The 16,667-nt window shown below is 51.9% G+C and overlaps 8 protein-coding genes across 8 annotated transcripts; 1 reads left to right on the top strand and 7 right to left on the bottom strand.

Annotated features, from left to right (window-relative positions):
• Positions 1 to 425: 425 nt before the first annotated feature.
• On the bottom strand, positions 426 to 2,404 carry NCS57_01267700 (MFS domain-containing protein; the record flags this gene model as incomplete). The annotated part of the gene is made up of 9 exons (XM_053062343.1): positions 426 to 687; positions 740 to 841; positions 893 to 1,115; positions 1,163 to 1,249; positions 1,297 to 1,485; positions 1,536 to 1,895; positions 1,943 to 2,047; positions 2,098 to 2,255; positions 2,304 to 2,404. The coding sequence occupies 9 exons, from the start codon at positions 2,402 to 2,404 to the stop codon at positions 426 to 428; spliced, it is 1,587 nt and encodes a 528-aa protein (XP_052908871.1).
• An 852-nt stretch (positions 2,405 to 3,256) lies between these two features.
• NCS57_01267600 (uncharacterized protein) lies at positions 3,257 to 4,288 on the bottom strand (the record flags this gene model as incomplete). Its single annotated transcript, XM_053062342.1, has 2 exons — positions 3,257 to 4,083; positions 4,135 to 4,288. The coding sequence occupies 2 exons, from the start codon at positions 4,286 to 4,288 to the stop codon at positions 3,257 to 3,259; spliced, it is 981 nt and encodes a 326-aa protein (XP_052908870.1).
• A 571-nt stretch (positions 4,289 to 4,859) lies between these two features.
• Positions 4,860 to 6,768, bottom strand: NCS57_01267500 (Zn(2)-C6 fungal-type domain-containing protein; the record flags this gene model as incomplete). The annotated part of the gene is made up of 3 exons (XM_053062341.1): positions 4,860 to 6,224; positions 6,276 to 6,591; positions 6,641 to 6,768. 3 exons carry the CDS (start codon positions 6,766 to 6,768, stop codon positions 4,860 to 4,862), a joined length of 1,809 nt encoding a protein of 602 aa, XP_052908869.1.
• Positions 6,769 to 7,642: 874 nt separating this feature from the next.
• On the top strand, positions 7,643 to 8,103 carry NCS57_01267400 (uncharacterized protein; the record flags this gene model as incomplete). The annotated part of the gene is made up of 3 exons (XM_053062340.1): positions 7,643 to 7,727; positions 7,785 to 7,888; positions 7,942 to 8,103. The coding sequence occupies 3 exons, from the start codon at positions 7,643 to 7,645 to the stop codon at positions 8,101 to 8,103; spliced, it is 351 nt and encodes a 116-aa protein (XP_052908868.1).
• Positions 8,104 to 8,560: 457 nt separating this feature from the next.
• On the bottom strand, positions 8,561 to 9,766 carry NCS57_01267300 (uncharacterized protein; the record flags this gene model as incomplete). Its single annotated transcript, XM_053062339.1, has 3 exons — positions 8,561 to 8,586; positions 8,633 to 8,691; positions 8,739 to 9,766. 3 exons carry the CDS (start codon positions 9,764 to 9,766, stop codon positions 8,561 to 8,563), a joined length of 1,113 nt encoding a protein of 370 aa, XP_052908867.1.
• A 372-nt stretch (positions 9,767 to 10,138) lies between these two features.
• Positions 10,139 to 11,810, bottom strand: NCS57_01267200 (Sugar phosphate phosphatase; the record flags this gene model as incomplete). The annotated part of the gene is made up of 6 exons (XM_053062338.1): positions 10,139 to 10,369; positions 10,419 to 11,268; positions 11,318 to 11,440; positions 11,488 to 11,618; positions 11,668 to 11,738; positions 11,789 to 11,810. 6 exons carry the CDS (start codon positions 11,808 to 11,810, stop codon positions 10,139 to 10,141), a joined length of 1,428 nt encoding a protein of 475 aa, XP_052908866.1.
• A 911-nt stretch (positions 11,811 to 12,721) lies between these two features.
• Positions 12,722 to 13,704, bottom strand: NCS57_01267100 (ATP-dependent Clp protease proteolytic subunit; the record flags this gene model as incomplete). Its single annotated transcript, XM_053062337.1, has 5 exons — positions 13,535 to 13,704; positions 13,469 to 13,487; positions 13,392 to 13,417; positions 13,206 to 13,347; positions 12,722 to 13,158 (listed from the first exon to the last, which is right to left on the bottom strand). Exons 1-5 carry the CDS (start codon positions 13,676 to 13,678, stop codon positions 12,722 to 12,724), a joined length of 768 nt encoding a protein of 255 aa, XP_052908865.1. The 5' UTR covers positions 13,679 to 13,704.
• Positions 13,705 to 13,999: 295 nt separating this feature from the next.
• NCS57_01267000 (uncharacterized protein) lies at positions 14,000 to 16,526 on the bottom strand (the record flags this gene model as incomplete). Its single annotated transcript, XM_053062336.1, has 9 exons — positions 14,000 to 14,578; positions 14,645 to 14,720; positions 14,810 to 14,975; positions 15,035 to 15,066; positions 15,121 to 15,126; positions 15,190 to 15,673; positions 15,727 to 15,888; positions 15,992 to 16,094; positions 16,398 to 16,526. The coding sequence occupies 9 exons, from the start codon at positions 16,524 to 16,526 to the stop codon at positions 14,000 to 14,002; spliced, it is 1,737 nt and encodes a 578-aa protein (XP_052908864.1).
• Between the last annotated feature and the right edge of the window lie 141 nt (positions 16,527 to 16,667).

Here is a 16,667-nt window from a genome sequence, read left to right as displayed (position 1 = left end):
TATAACTGTCGAGGTCCCTCGTTCTATTTCAGCTAAGACTTTGATATCCTTTACCAGCCCTCGCCGCCCGTTCCTTTTAATAGATGAAACTCACAAAGAACACTCGGAACGGGCTTGAAGAAGCTGCTATAACAGGCCTGTGCTGACGGCTGTACCTTGCAGGTGCGTCTTGTTCTTTGTTCACTCGACAGGGGTATCTGCACCACCTGCATGTTCAAGGGTACTTTTAATAGATCAAACCGCGAACAGGTTGCGTCCAAGCTCTTGGAATGGCTTACATCATTGGAGCTATGTAGGGGGTATCTTTGATAGGTGACAGTAGCTTCAACTCCAATAATTGCCACGACGCAACACAACTCCAACTTCCACACAACCATTACACCTTCACACCAGACTCCAATCTCACACAATAACCCTTGCGCTTCTTAGACTCTCTCCTCAGAGTGCTCAATCGCAGATCCCTTTGAAGCCGTCTTGACGAAATCGTCGTGCTCGCTAGGCGCCCGATCGTGAACGTAGCCAAACATGACATCCATCTCCTCGAGGGTCTTACCCTTAGTCTCGGGGAGGAAGAAGAAGGCCCAGATGGCGGCGATGATCATCCAGCAGGCAAAGAAGAACCAGGTTCCGTAGCCAAAGGACTTGAAGATGTAGGGGAGGGCCTTGGTGATAGCGAATTGGGTGACCCTGGCGACACTGTAAGTAATTGTCAAGGTTGAGGATTCTTGGGAGATCTTACCATTGGATGCAGGCAGCCCAGGTTCCGGTCAAGTTTCGTAGGGCGCCAGGGAAGATCTCGGCAGAGACGATCCAGGGGATACCGTTGAGACCAAAGGACCAGCTAAAGATGGTTAGAAATAGCTCTTCAAGCGGAAAGGGAGTGAAGTCTTACAAGACAGAGTAAATCATAATCATGGCCGTAGCGGCCTTGCCACCAGCAGCCGTAGAGGGAGAAAGCTCCTTTCCTTCGGCAATGATACTAGCGGGATGGCCAATCTTGACGTACGCACCCACGATCCACAGGCAGGTAGAGCACATGGCGGATGAGATGATTGTGGGATTGCGTCGTCCCCACATGTCGATGAGGGCACCGTAGAAGATGATGGAAGCAACAGCTAGAAAGGGTCAGCTTGTGAGATGTAATTGAGTTTGGTCTACTTACCCTTGACGAGGCCGTAGATACCAGTGTAGAGAGCCACATCGCTAATACCGAGGGAACCAAAGAGGGTGGGAGAGTAGTAGTTGATGGCTGACTCCCGTTAGTCTATGCAGATCCACAGATGTAATTAAACTTACCGGCAGCGCCAGACATGTTCTGCAGAGCAAAGGAGCAGAAGACGAGGAGAACACGGTTCCACATGCCCTTGCGAGACAGCTCAAAGAGAGCACCACGGAAGAAGGCCCAAGGACCCGAGCCATACTTGCTAGCGATGACGGCTTCATCAGCCAGACGGCTTCGGATCATGTCGAGATCCTCCTGCAGATCTGCTATGGGTCAGTGCCTATTTTTCCGTGCTACTGTTGATGCCACTTACACTTGTGATCCCGCGAAAGCTTTCGCAGACTCTCGAGCGCCTGAGTAGCCTCCTCCTCACGGTTCTTGCGCATCAACCACAGCGGACTCTCATGGAGGAAGAAACCGCCAACCAAGAGGATACCCGCGGGAATAATCTGCACAGCCATTGGGACACGCCAGCTGGTAGCGCTGGTAGGATCCATATTCTGGTTGATACCATAGTTGATCCAGAAACCGACGAGAGAACCAATCTGGTATGCGACTTCGAAGAGACCCGTCAGGATGCCGCGGATTGAGACGATGGAGAGCTCGGCGATGTAACTCGGGACGGTGGCGGTGATGGCACCACAGGCGATTCCGGTAAGAGCACGACCAGCATCTGGAACTGTTAGATAATTTGTAAACATCAATAGGATAGATACTCACAGATAAAAGAGAGCTGATGAGAGGCAGCCGTCATGAGGATGGCGCCGATGAGGAAGACGACAACATTGGACTGCAACGCCCACTTGCGACCGACCTTTTCGGTGACTGAGACAAACATTAGTCTCTTGTACATACAACTCCACGATAGAACATACCCAGGAAGCAAATAATGGCACCAAAGAAAGCACCAGCTTGAAAGGTAGCGGTAATGTTGCTAGAAATATCCGCCGAGTCGTCCGGGCTGATCTTAAAGTCGCGCTTGAAGCTATCACGAGCAATGGTGGTGCCGACAAAAGCAGAGTCATAGCCGAACCTACAAAAGTCAGATAAAAAACAGGAAATGTTTCATGGGGCCACTTACAGCAGTGATCCAGTAGCGATGACAGCGGCTTCGGTGTAGAGACGCCAGTTATACACCTCCTTCGGCGTAGGCCGATCCTCCACAGCGCGAAAGCCACCCATTGTGAGTAACGTGGAGTTGATGAACAACAAAAAGTGCTGACAGATAAAAACTCAATTATTGAAAGGGACGATCCCTGCTCATGCTCTGATACAGACCAGATAAGAAAAAAACCAATTACCCCCGCGGGGAGGCTAGACAGGATATTTATCCCAAGTTCTCCATCCCGTCGTGACCTTGTTTCTGGGAACGAACCATGACCGGGGTAAAAAGCGGGGAAAACCACCAAAAAGTCTGGGGATTGTGTTCGGTGAATTCCCGTGCTGTGTCAAAAGTTGGAGAAGTAGAGAGGCTCCACTGAGAAGGGGGCAGTTTGGGAAATCTGGGGATGTCACGAGGGGTGGAGAGTCATGCCAGACGAGTTGGAACCAAGTTGTATCGATGGCATAACATCCGAGTAGCGAGCCGAGGCGAGCGAGGGAAGCGATTGGAGGGATTGGGGGTGCGTGCGGGGGATTCAAGTGTTGTGTTCGGGTTAGCTTGGGCCGATGATCGGATATTCTGACTCGGGAATGGTTTCTTCAGTCAGGTCAGATCAGATGGAGCAGGGGTGTTTGATCATGTTGATGCTCGAGTTCCTAAAGGATCCGAGGTAAGATGGTATCATGATGCCAAGGACCGGTTGGCATGTAACGCAGAAGAACATGGTGTTTCTCATGGCACAGCACTCCAACACCAAGGCACTGCCACATTGGGGACTCAAGTTGAGGGCTCAGCCAGCTTCTCAGCGACCAGCTATTGATCTTCCACAAGACGTAGTTAAACAATTGCAGACTGCAAGTTCCATTCATGCTCATAATTTCATCCATTGCATTCATGTACTCTATACCAAGTCTATCAACCCACACACTGCCTTAAGCATCAATCCCCCTCTTCCCAATACTCTTCTCAACAACCGCAAGCGGCTCTACAACCTTGAGAATCCACTCCTGCTTGCTCTCATCGCTATACTTGGGATACGGCCGTCGGCAGTGGCAGCTCTCGAGAGGATACCCCCTAAGCTTGGCCACAACCCACTTTGTACCGTTGATGCCTCCCTTGGCGAAGCCCCATTCCATCTTGGCCAGCCGAAGCTGTGCGGCTTCGGCTTCTTGCGTCTTGCCGGCCTTGTAGAGGTCAAAGATCTGTGTGCAGACCTTGGGGTAAAGGTTTGCGACGCCCGTGATGGTTCCTGTGGCTCCCACGGCCATGGCGGGGACGAGCCAGTCGCTCTGTCCGGCGAGCGCTGTAAACTCGTCGGGCTTGTACTGAGCAGCCACACGAGCGACCTTGGCGATACCTCCACATGTCAGCTTCACGCCGACAATGTTAGGGTGCTGACCAAGGCGCTCCAGCATCTCCGAGTTGACGTCGAGTCCAGCGACGACACCGGGGAAGTTGTAGATGACGACAGGCACCGGGCTCGCGTCGGCCAGCTCCTCAAAAAAGTCCACAATGGCGTCTTGCGTCATGGCAAAATGGAAGTAGCTGGGCGTCAGGACGAGGACAAAGTCGGCGCCCGCATCCTTGGCCAGCCGTGTCTCGTTGATGACTTCCCGAGTGCATTGCGACGAGGTGCCGAGTGTGATGGTGATGTTGGGACGACCGGCAAGGGTCGCAATCTCTCGAGTCGTTCGTACCAATTGCGACTTTTCGGCTGCTGTGAGGGTCACGGCCTCGCCGTTGGTGCCAGCAATGACGACTACCGGCATGTTAGCGATGAATTGACTGAGGACCGTCCAGGTTCACGTACTGCCGTCAAGGCCAGAGTTCACAAGGAACTCAATGTGCTTCTTCTGGAGATCCCAGTCAATCTCCTGGTTGGCATCATTGGCGAACCAAGTGAGACAAGGAACGTGAATTCCAGGAGGAAAGGGCTTGCCCTTTGTCGTCGCGATTGAGCCCATATTGACCAAGTTTGATGTGTGTGTGTGAAATCAGAGACCAACTCCGTAGGATGCAGACGAAGAGTAGAATAGAAGAAAAAGTTGCCTTGGGGACAAGAAACGAAGACTTGGTTTCCTGCGTGGGACTAACAGCGACTTATTCGTGTCATGCTCAATCCCGCCCCCACGGAGTCTCCAGCAGCGTCTCCATCAAGCTCAAACGACGTCATGCCACGTCTCAAGGCAACGACTCAGAAGCAGCAACATGTCTCGCGAGCTGTCGTACCGGTGAAGCTCTAACCTGCGGCAATGGCTTCATGCGGGGAAGTTGGGGGATGGGATGTCAACCGCATCCGATCGGCACCAAGAGTGTGTGTGGGGCGTCGAGCCGAGCACCAAGCAGGGGTCTGTGGAAGCGATCGAAGCTGTACCTCATGCCTTGGAAGACTCTAAAGCCGACCGGACCGGATCATCGGTATTGTTGATGTGGATTCTGGGGTGGGCTCTGGGGTGATGCTCTGCCGGGTGACAAGGCGAGTGGCTCCTCGGAACAAAGACCATGCAGCTGAACCGTTGTGCATGCGTCATGAGCTCAGACGATAGCAAAGCACGAGTTGAAGACGGCATGCATGACGGCTCGGATATCCATTCGCACCTTGCCCGCTTCCTGCCGGGCCTGAACCTCTTCGAGAACCTGGGCAGTGATGCGAGCGTTGGTAGCCACCTTTTCCATCTTGAGAATCTGCGTCTTGATCCACACCTTTTCGTTTGGATCCTGCTCCTCGACGCCTAGCATCAGCAGAGGCCAGAGCATGTTGACCGGGAGGATATCCTCGGGTTCCAGGTCCTCGACGATCTGACGAGCCAACTTCCGAATCTGATCCAGCGCCTCGGACGCCTCCTTTGTCAGGGGGAGGGTCTTGTAAGCGACGCGGTGTAAGTGGACCTTGCTGGCGTGAAAGTTGGCGAGATATGTGCGAAAAGCCCTCGTGATTACAAAAGCCAAGTGTTTCGAGACGTGCGGCTCCGTCAGCTTCCCTGCAACTGCATAGTCCATCAGCGGAGGACGCTGCTCGTACAGGGTCCGCAGGTCAGCTGCGATCACGGCCCCGATGTTCATGACCTCTATCTCATCCTCGACAGTACCCCTCGAACGATGCCAAGGATCAATCTTTGAGATTCTCCCCATGAAGCTCTGCACCTTTTGGTAAAAGACGACACCAGGTTGGTACAGGACTTGGAAGAGGACATCCTCAATGTCATCGGCGCCATCGGGCCTGGAAACGTCATCGGGGTCCCCGTCGAGACTTGCAGGTGACGCTTCCACAAGCAAAATCTCATCGTCCTTTGTCAAGAACAGACCGTCACCGCCCGCCGATACCGCTCGTCCGTCCAAAAGTCGAATCCATAGGAGCAACTGCTTTTCGTTCGATGTCAAGGTGCTCTTGTTGCTTCCTTGAAACAAGATATATGCTCGCTTGAGGTTGGAGTGCGCCGCGTCGAGTCGACTTTCGAGAATATCGATGTAACCAAGGAAGAATAGAGCCGCAAGAAGGTATTCGCGTGCAGCGCTGTGCTCCGTCATGAGGGTGCCATCACGACTAGCAACCTCTGCTACAGCATGCTCATAGTGACTTTGGTCGTTTGTGTTCCACGTCCCATCCTTCCGAGAGAGCAGGAGGTTCGAAAAAGCAAGTATCGCGTGTTGAACCATTGGGGAGACCTTGGCCATTTCAACGACAGCCTGCCGCATTGAAACCCACTTCTTCTGTGTCTCAACTTCTGCAATGATAGGGGGGTTGACAGAGCTGGCGAAAAAGTCCATCAACTTGTCGCTCCCAGTTCCTTGAGGCAAGGGCGCTTTCTCCGGGCTGTCGTTGCTTTGTGTGACGGATGACCCCGGAAAGGGGTTTCCAAACGCTGTCCTGTCCGGAAAGGTGATTTGTGAATGTGCAGCCTATGCCAAGTTACTAGATGTCCATTGGCCTTTCTTCATTTGTAGACCTACCAGCATATGCGCCTCGAGCCCTGGGTTTGGATTCATATCTGGAGATACTTGCTGCCAGAAGTCGCCCGAGTCCCACATGAAGCTCGCATAGTCAAACACCTCATCCACAGCATGCGCAGGCTGAAATACCGAGGCTCCTGGCGATGCATCTGTCGCAGGCGAAAGGTTCTGCTCAGGTTGTTGGTTGCCCACGTCGTTGTTTGCTTGCCTCCTTTGAGCCGTTGATCGCTGTTGAGGTCGCCACTTGCACTCAAAGTTGAGTCTCTCGCAATGGGAGCATCGCGGCCTCTGCTCGTCGCACTTGACCTTTCTCTTCCTAAAGCAATTGTCAGTTTACAAGCTGCATCGATTGAGTCTACACGCACTTGCACGTTAAGCATCCCTCGCGCGAGCGGAGATGCCTCCTCGGCCGGGGAGGCGACGCGGCATAATCCTGAGGGGTCATTCCGCTTGGAATCCGGGGGATCAGCGGCCTTGACCCATTCGAATCCATGATGATCAGTAGCGCAACGCGGATTAAGCAACTGTCGAGATGTTGGAGTCTGGGCTCATGGTGAGGGAGCTCCAATATTGCCCCGTCACCTGACAGCCCCGGCTGAACAATTTGCGGGGCATGGGCATCCAGAATGGGAAAGAAGATGGCTCCGGTTGTCGAGGTAACTCTTACCCCGGGCCGGGAGTCATTGATGGATATGAAGAGAATATTCACAAACTGCTTCTAGACTACTAAAAAATCTTTAATATCTCATGAGTATCTTCCCTCATCTCTTACCCTGAGATTTGGCCTGGAAACTGGCTAACAATTCATTGACCGCCATCCAGTTCTCATGAGGTGCCGACCATGCGACATGAGCCGCTAATCATGCACGCTTAAAGCCGGGAATTCGGGGTAGGTTTGGCAGGGCCCAGGCCATCGGTATCCTTCCGATGGATCTTGAACAATTGTTCATTCTTGACCCATCAAACTTGCTCCTTGGGCAATGGGCGTATATCAACTGATTCCGTAGAACTCCACGTTTGTAATACCTTGGGTATTAATTCGGAATAGTATTAGTACTCACCCGCTCAATAGCCGTTCCTCCAAGCTACGCCCCCCGTCGTGGCCTCTCAACTGGTGTTCACGATAGCGCAGGTACGACCAACTACTTGCCAAACAGACCACAAATTCCCATCATTGCTCTATGTTGTGAAATCGGTGACGTAAGGCCGTGAATCACGAAGAGTAGGAATAAGGTAGGTAGGCAACTGCCAGTTCACTCTTAATCCTCACCCTGTCTCTCACTCTCGTCCATCAACACCTGCATCAACACACCTGAATCCCTACAACATCTTTACTACGCGAAAACCTACTCCAAGAAGCAGCCAAAATGCCTTCTCGTGAAGTCGTCCAACATTTTGAAGACGTTGTCAAAGAGGCTACGGGTGAAGGGCCAGTCCAAGAGATTACAATCGGTTCGGTTGCTCGTTCTTAATGCCCCGCGAGCCTCGACAAGCACTAACACAAGAAAGAAACACCACAAAGCCTGATAACCAAGCACAAGTGCCTCGCAGCCAGGCCAAATGCGCAGTCATGTCCACAGCACTATGATGACGGGCGACTCCAGCCTGACCAGGTAAATCGACCCCAACACATACATGGAACGGAAATCTGACAGCTTGGTAACAGAATCGAGTTCAGAGCACAGGCGCCCGCACTCCATTTTCCATCGCTGCCGAGATCGAAGCGCAGGTGGCCGCCACCAAGGCGAGACGAGAGTCAGAGGCCAAGGACAGGGAGAAGGCAGAGGCCGAAGCCAAGGCGAAAAATGAGACAGAGTCACTTCAGTAAACGACAGTCGAAAGAGATCGCATCGACGATAATTTGCTACAGAAATTCGTGTCCGCATACCTGCTCTGAAGAAGTGTGGCCAGAAAGTGATCGTCTCCTGAGTTCTTCTCTGCTAATGCATAACCTACACCTCGCGTCAACAAGTCGGAAGGATTCAATGACACCACTTGATGAGAGCCGATTTGGGATTCCTTTTAGAAATTTTGAATGCTAGAGAGGGCTATGCTCTCTTTTTTGGTCACTATCTTAACAGCCTACGAGATGTTGGCGAGTGAAAAACTGGGGAGGGAGCTGCGCTTTACCCCATGGACGATGCGCAACAAAGATCCCCAGGCTCTAGATGCCAGAATAGTAGGCTTTCAAGATTCACATATGAAGAGAAAGGATAATTCAGAGGTAGTTCGAGTAAATGGATTCTGTCTTTTGGCAGTTGAGTAGAGATTGTTGGAGCTAGGCATCATGAGGCCGCCCCAGCCAACACGCCTGTCATTCATCAGCAGCAGATCAAAGTCAAGCCCAATAAACTTACCTATCAATGTAAAAACAGCCCAAATGATCCCTGTCTCCACCATCTTTGGCGGACAGAACCTATCTGTGTCAGCTCAAGTCCTCTCTCACACATGCACAGTACTTACAAAACACCCGGCAGCTCCAAGAACCTCGTCCAGTACGACCACTGCACCAACGTGGCATATCCCATCAATACCGCTGCAGCCACTGCGCTTCCAATTCTCTTCACAGCCGCGCCCTTGTATACACCTCTCTTGACGCCCACCCTCGCCGTGCCGTCCGCTGCCACTGTCGCGCCCCAGTGCCGACCCGTCTCATATCTCCTCCCCTCGATCGGAAAAGCGTCGCCGTAGCGCTTGTATATGGGTACAAATCCAAGAAGGCATAGACACATGACTCCCGGAATACTCGAGACGTAGTTGATGTGATCGTCCATGTACTCGCGAGACGACATCTCAATTTTTGGGTACCGATGCCATGTCACCCCCGTAAAGATGGCCGAGATGATGAAGACAAGCATCTCAGAAGCGACGACAGCGATGTATGAATCCGTAAAAGGAAATTCGATTCGGTTGTCCAGGCGGCGATTGATGATGGTTGTCTTGTCCCACTCTCGAGGGCGCTTCACTCCAACGAGACTGCGCAGGAGAGCCAGGAGGATAAAATGAAAGCGCGGACGGGCCATGTAGACTGTAAAAATGCGAAGCATGTTTAGGTGGCCATAACCAGGTGTATTGCCAATCATGCCAGCGATGATGGCGTTAGCCAGAAGTTGACACGCAAATGTGACTGTCCATGCTACCGCGACGGAGTTCTTGGAGCGTCGACCGAGCCATCCTCGTGAGAGTTTGTGTATCAAAGGACGATAGGCAAATATTGGCACAAGAATACTAATGACAGCCTCCGAGACCCCAAAGAAGGTGAGTATCGTGTCCCCGTTGGGACATGAATCAGTGACCCGGTCTGCATCTGGGGAGACGATCCACTCGAAGGGTATCGGAGGAAGATTCGACGTTGGGATACCACCATATAAGCCCGTGTTAATCCCGGCGTAAGGGAAAATGGAAGAAGCATTGAGGGATGAAATGTTGCCAACGGGATATGCTCCCTCAGGGAACGTCTCCTGTGCCGGACGAGAGAACAGAATGCCCATTGTCGAGTTTATGCTGGACACGACCACAAAGAAGAAGAGTTCAAGGCTCCAAAGCCATGACACGGGACTCCCGCTCTCTTTAAAGATTCATCCTCAGCCCCGTACACGAACAATGCGACCAAACGATTCACACAGGAACCCCCCGCTTACAGCAGCCAATTATAATGGCGCTGTAAGATAACCAACTGAGATGGCGGCAGGGGTGTGAATCCAACTGTGGGTCATTTCCGAGCTTCAAATTCTGTAGATCCTAGCTGGGCCTTGTCTCGATTGTTTTCCTTCTCTATAAATAAAAGTCTATCATCACGTCTATCATTCCTTCATATCAACAAGAAACTGCATCGTAAATATTTTCTCTGATGGAAAGCACTTTTAATGACCCTGGGACAGGCACACGACTGCCCACTTTCCGTGCCAAGCCCATCGTCGGGCACCAGTGTCGCCGCCGCCGCCCTCGAGGTTCCTAAGCTCCTCGTCCTTGCCCTCAGGGAGACCGACAACAACATCAGCCTTGCAGGTTCGCAGGGAGAGGACGTTGAGGCCTGAGGAGGGACCCATGGGGCCGAGAGCCTCGGTGAAGGGTGTGGTGGCCGGCCACCAGGCCTAATTATTTGTCAGCGCTGTACTTCTCAGGACAGTAGGGATAACTCACATCACCAGTCAGCTTTCGGTAGTTCAGGTCACCCTTAAAGATGATAAGCTCCGCAGGCTTGAGCTCCTCGTGCAGTTCGGGATTCTCATGAGGCAGTCGCCAGAAGCTACCACCGGCAGTCCAGTATCGGTTAGGACGGAGAATGAGCTGACCCTCGGAGTGGAATGTGGCCCACTCCTGGAAAAGAAACTTGAGGTCTCCCTCGGCCTCATCAGACAGAGGCTCAGGGGTCTTGCCCTGAAGCTCCTCATCCTCAGAAGCAGTCTCGTACAGGGCACGAGGGTTGGCGATGGCGTTGAGGAGGCCGCTGAAATCGCTGGGCAGAACATCCGAAACGAACCAGGGGATGGACTTGGGTCGAAGGACAATCTGAGTAGCAAGACCTGAAGAGAGCAGGTAGCCGGCCAAGATAAGGTCGACGTACAGCTCAAATCCAGCATTGTCAAGGACAAAGTCAACACGGCGCTCCTTCTTGCCCTCAGCCTGAGCCTTCTTCAGAATCTCATACGCCTTGGGAAGGTCGTTAACCAGAATGTTCTTCTCAGCCGCCTTACGAGCCTCAGCACCCTGCAGCTTCTGAATATCCTCGTAGGTCAGGTTGGTGAGAAGGGACAGATCGGTGGCGTTGCCCCAGAGGCAAATCTCAAACATCTCGGTGAAGAGGAGCCTCTCGGCGTTGGCGTCATGGGTCGAGTCCTTGTCGGCGCGGAGCTGCTCAACAAACTGTCTGTACTTGCTGGCGAGCTCGAGGACGGCCGGCCGCGACGATCGGAACGTGTCCATCTTCTGGCGGGCAAACATGTCGTAGTTTTTCCAGTGCTTGGTTAGGCGGAAGAAGGTGCTGATGCGTCTGTTGGGTGTAAGCATTGGTTTGGTCAGAAGCTTCTTGAGTTTCGTACCTATACATGTAGCACTCGGAGAAGAGCCAAGGCACATCGTACCAGTGGGCATCAGGGCCTAGCGCCTCAACCTCCTTGTTGTATGCTGTAATCTCATCTGTGAAGCCATCGTCGGGGATGGGACTATGGAAGTCAGCTTCGAATTGTTCGACGGTGAGGCAATTCCGTACGTGAGCTTTCGGTCGTGCTCGACCTCGTACTTGAGACCAGCCAGCTTCTCAATGATCTTCTTGCCCTCTGCGATAGCCTCGGGGTCGGTGGCCTTGGTGACAGCTCGGTAAACGTCGTCAATGGATTGGGTCTGGTCGCGTCAGCAGCTGGACTCCATCTGGCACATTCGGACTTCTCACCAGAATGACAGGCCATCGCTGTCGGACCGAGTCGCTAGCAAACGACTTGGGATCGCTGGTGACAGACACCGCTGTAATCAGGCAGTTAGTCGCAGGTCTACCAACACTTCGAGACACTCACGGGTCTTGGTATCGTACTCCATCTTGAACAGCTCTTACCGCGAAAAGGATGAGAGAAGAAGAAACGAAAGAAACACGGAAAATATTGCTGATCTTCCTCAGGATCTTCAGGCAACTGGTGGCTTTAAGGGTTCCCCTCCAAAACTTCCCGTTGGAACATGGAGGGGCATCGAGGGGTACCTTGAGTGGGGCTTGTGGATAAAGGCATGACGTCAAGCCTCGTTAGGTGCGTTGATCTGGATACCGGCATTTTCCTTTCATGAGGAGAGGAACTATTATGAAGCTCACCTCTTGAATGGGGGCAAGAGACCTGATGGCTTCAATTGGATATTCTTATTCTTTCTGGAGAGCTGTTGATCATAACCTCGTCACCTCCCAAGTTTGTACTCATAGAACACCAATTGACGCTCCCCTGCATCACCAACCCAAAACACCTCCAAACCCCAGTAACCGCGCAAAACGCCGTGAACTGGAGAGCGTCCCACTCTATATCCCTACGAGTCAAACCGCCGTCCCTCGTCTTAACCAATCTGACAGCAGGACTAGGCCATCTGGGCGCGCGGTTTTCTCCCAAGGATTGACGTCTCCCAGCCCCTGGCATTGCTAATAATCGCTCAGTCTGGAACGTTTGAACCTCATTCGTCTGGGGAGGACCTTGATGATGCGGTTCTGCTCTAGGCTTATCTTTGTCTGTTTCGGATTGAAGAAAGTAGTAACCCTGAGCCCGAGATTGGCGCCCTTGGCGGGTAAGCCGCGCCGATGTTGTGACTAAATCAGCCAAAATAGATGCATTGCTAGGTCAATCGATATCTAGTTGTACATGGCGTAGGCTAAACATTCAGCATGAAGCTGACAGGCATGCTCTGCTTGAACGTCAGTGACATGTCCAATTCTCGCTGAACCACTGTCCTTTCCCTCCCTCAACCCTTCGATCCTAGCTGGTCTTGGGAGCTTCCGATTGTCCGTCCTTCTTCTCCTGCTCCGAGTCAGGTCGCTTCGTCAGAATCTCATCAATAACACCCAGCTCCAAGGCCTCATCTGGCGACAGGTACTTGTCTCGCTCCATTAAGTCGTTGATCTCCTCGATCGTGTACTTGTCGTGGCCCTTGGCCTTGTTGAGGTGGTACTGCATGATCTGATTCGACTGCTCTCGTATCTTTTGGATCTGGTTCGCATAAATCAGGATATCTGAAGCTTGTCCTCGGGTCCCTCCCAATGGCTGGTGGATCATGATGGAGCTATGCGGTAGCGAGAACCGCTTGCCAGCTTCACCTCCCGCCAAGAGAATCGCGGCCATGGACGCGGCGCCACCGACACAGACCGTCGACACGGGGGATTTGATGTATGACATGGTATCGTAAATCGCCATCCCTACATCCTGTGAGCTTCCACCGGGGTGTGTATCCGAGCGATCGTACCTGACGTGACCGAGCCGCCGGGTGAGTTTATATACATCGTGATGGGCTTGTCGGGGGTATCGGACTCGAGCCATAGTAGCTGGGAGACTATGGAAGCGGACATGTAATCGTTGATTTCACCGTTGAGACAGATGATGCGTTCCTAGAAATGTTAGCTGGGACTCGACACGATGAACAGGACCTTACCTGTAGGAGCTTGGAAAAGATATCCCCTGCAACCCATTAGCATTTCTAGCCGGTCGCGACAGTCGGCCAAAACGGACAAGTCTTTCTGCCAGCAGCCTGAGACCGTTAGACACGAGCAATGGCGAGTAACCGAGCTGGCTCACCGATGATTCCTCAATGTAGGGCATGGGAATGTTGGCCATTGGGGGCGCCGATGGCGGCGCAGAGGAGCTGGAGAAGCCAAATGCCCTCACATGCTGCTGCGACACGCCGCGAAGCGCGCGCAACGTCCTAGGTCGTAGAAGCATCTTGGTAGAAGTCGAGGAAGTTGGTGAGGGAAGGTCTACGCATGCGACCGGAATTGGTGGGGGAGCTAGATCGGAGCTCGGCCCGTGGGACGGTGGTAGCTCAGGGTAGGTAGGTCTCATAAACACCATAAGGAATTATACGTGCAGAGATCGAAAGTTGTTAAATATTAAAAATCTCTAAATTATAAGAGGTATTTCTAAGTTATATAGAGATATTTTAAATTTCTTGTTTTTTTGGAGATTTCTTTTATTACTTTAATGGCCCATTGGCTACTCTGCATTATCTGATCCATCCCCAACTACGTCGACGTTTCACCACTCTCAGGACCCATAGATGTAGGTGGTTCCCTGCGTCACAGTAACAGTATCAGGAGTCACCGTAGCATAGGCCACAGCAGTATTCGTTACCGTATCATACTGGGTGATTGTGACGTAATCCGTTCTTGTGGTAGTAGCAACTACAGTATCCGTGCTGGAGACCGTGTTGACATTGGTGAAGTAGGCCGTATTGTAGTTGGTGGCGTAAGCAGTGTTACGGTTCGTGACAGTGACGGTGATGTACTGAGTGGCCGTTACAGTAACCGGGCTGGTGGCTGTGGCGGTGTTGCGATTTGTTACTGTGATCGTCTTGTAGTTTGTGTTGGTCACAGTTCCGTAGCTGGTAGCCGTGTAGATCTTGCGATCAGTGACGGTAATAGTTCTTTGCTTCGTCGTCGTCACTGTCTTGCACTTGACCACCGTAGACACCACCGTTTTGGGATACTTGGCAGTAACGGTGGTAGTGGCTGGAGCAGGCGGCTTGGTAACGAGACACGAACAGGCGCTGCTCACTTCGCGGGGATTGTGGCGTGGCAGATATGCAGGGACTTGAACACGCTTGGTCAAGTCTCGCTTGGTAGGCTGGTTGTCAGAGTTAGCTCAGCCCGATACCCTGGTGGCTTGTTAAGAATGGTTGAACGGGCTTACCTGATTGGCAGTGGGACAAGCCATGTCGTAGAAATAGTATGCCGTCTGAGAGCTTTGCGGTCTAGCATTGACCTTCCTGTTTCGTTTTTAGTCTTTGTCGATTGAACCCGATCATGATAGTGAAACAACGGGAGGAAGATGGGGAAAATGAGATGGTTCACTTACGCTGACTGGCTGTAGCAAGCGCACATACCAGAACCAAAACCGAAGCTGACGGCGCTGGAAATGGCAGAGCAGTACGCTTTGCAGGTGTCAAAGTTGATGCCGCTGTTACTGGTCTGACCAACACTGTAGGCGCTAGTTCCAAAGCCATTGATAGCGCAGTGGTACTCTGTGTAAATGTGTCAGGGTTTGTCCTGAGGTACATTGAAGTATGCGATGATAACATACCTTGGCTGACAGTCGCCGTGGGAGTGTCCGCTCTAGATGGTATTTTAGTAAGAGATTCGCGACTCTAGGAGTAAGAGAAAGCTTACGTAGAGCTATAGGAACAGTTGTTAGTGATCGAAGGTCTGAAGACGAAGGGAAGCAGCGGAGATACTTACGTTAGGGTAACCGTGGACGAATCCGTGTTCGTGATCTCATCGGTTTTGGTGCTCGTGACTATCTTTGTGACGGTATTCGTGATGGTGTTAGCGGCAGTGCTGGTAATCTGCTCCGTCATGCTGTCTGTGACTTGTTCTGTCACAGTTTCTGTAATCTGAGCTGTAGCCGTCCTGGTGACCTTGTTTGTGAAAGTGCCCGTGACCTTTTTGGTGGTGGTATCGGTAACTTGGTTAGTGCGAATCTTTGTGACGGTGGCTTGGGCCGTTCTCGTCGCTTTGGCTGTGACAGTGTACGAAGCCTTGGTTGTGACAGTGCCGGTCTTCTGGACCGTGGCGACTTTGGTGGTTGTTTTGGTGGTGGTCTTGCGAACAACGGGGGTCACCGTCTTGGTCTTGGTAGTGCGAAGGTAGGCAGAGCAGAAAGCTGATCCCTTTGCCTGGTTGTTCTTCAAGGCCCGATAATTCTGGTCACGAGAGTTGCAGACTGGACAAGGGAATTAAAAAGAGTACTCAAAACAGATCCCAACTGTTGCATACCTGCGTATGGAGGGGCGTAATAGTTTGACCTCTTGTCGACATCCGAGTCTACGAGCTCGCCATTGATACCGTATTCAGGGTTCTTAGTGCTGGCAGGCAACGCGAAAACGGTGCTTGCTGCGCTGAGCAACAGCAGCGTCGACTTGAATGCAACCATATTTGCTGTCTTTGTAATAAGAAACCAACAAATGTCAAGCAAGTTGCAGATGAGCACAGTGTCACAGAAAGCCACAACAAAGGAGCCAAGGCCTCGGGTTAAATATACAGAATACACACTGACGTGTCGGGGCCCAAGATCTGGGCCCAAGATGAGATTCATCATCATCCATGGAGAGCTGAGTGTTCACGCGGCCATTTCCTATATTCGCCTACGTACTCACAGAATCTAGACTGTCAATAGTCTCGGGCTGAACCGTGGTCAACAAGGAAAAGTCAGGGGTCCCGGGATGTGGGTTGACGGCACAGCTGCCCCATTCACTTGGTATAGGATCTGAGCACCCCATGCCTTGCATCTCCCCTCCGACGCTATTGATCTGACTATGCCAATCAAGGGATTTAGAGGGGAAAAAAATCCTCCGTACCCCAGTTCCAACACAACGGGTTTTGCAGAGCGCTATTGATTCTAGACTTGTGACGCCCTCTATTCCTGGATCTGCTTGATGAGTTGTTACCTTTTTCTCATATGACCCTGTTCTCAGCCGTCGGTAAACTCTTGTTCTTGCCACCAGACCTGTCTGGAATATTATCACAGACGTCGAGGTTGCATCGCGTGTATGCCCTGCTTTTCTACAAGCGCACATGCGCAACACCTACGGTATTCTCTCAAGTTCTTGACGGATCCAGAGAGCTGATACAGACCCAACTCTCACAAGCTCAGGCTATGAGATTTTTAAGTAGGAAATAGTAGGAAAATACAACAAGTTCAGGTAAATTGTATATTA

Source organism: Fusarium keratoplasticum, chromosome 10 (genome assembly GCF_025433545.1).
Source record: "Fusarium keratoplasticum isolate Fu6.1 chromosome 10, whole genome shotgun sequence".
Lineage (NCBI taxonomy): Eukaryota > Fungi > Ascomycota > Sordariomycetes > Hypocreales > Nectriaceae > Fusarium > Fusarium keratoplasticum.
The sequence above is the reverse complement of the archived record's forward strand: the minus strand, read 5'-3'. Positions and strand labels throughout refer to the sequence as shown.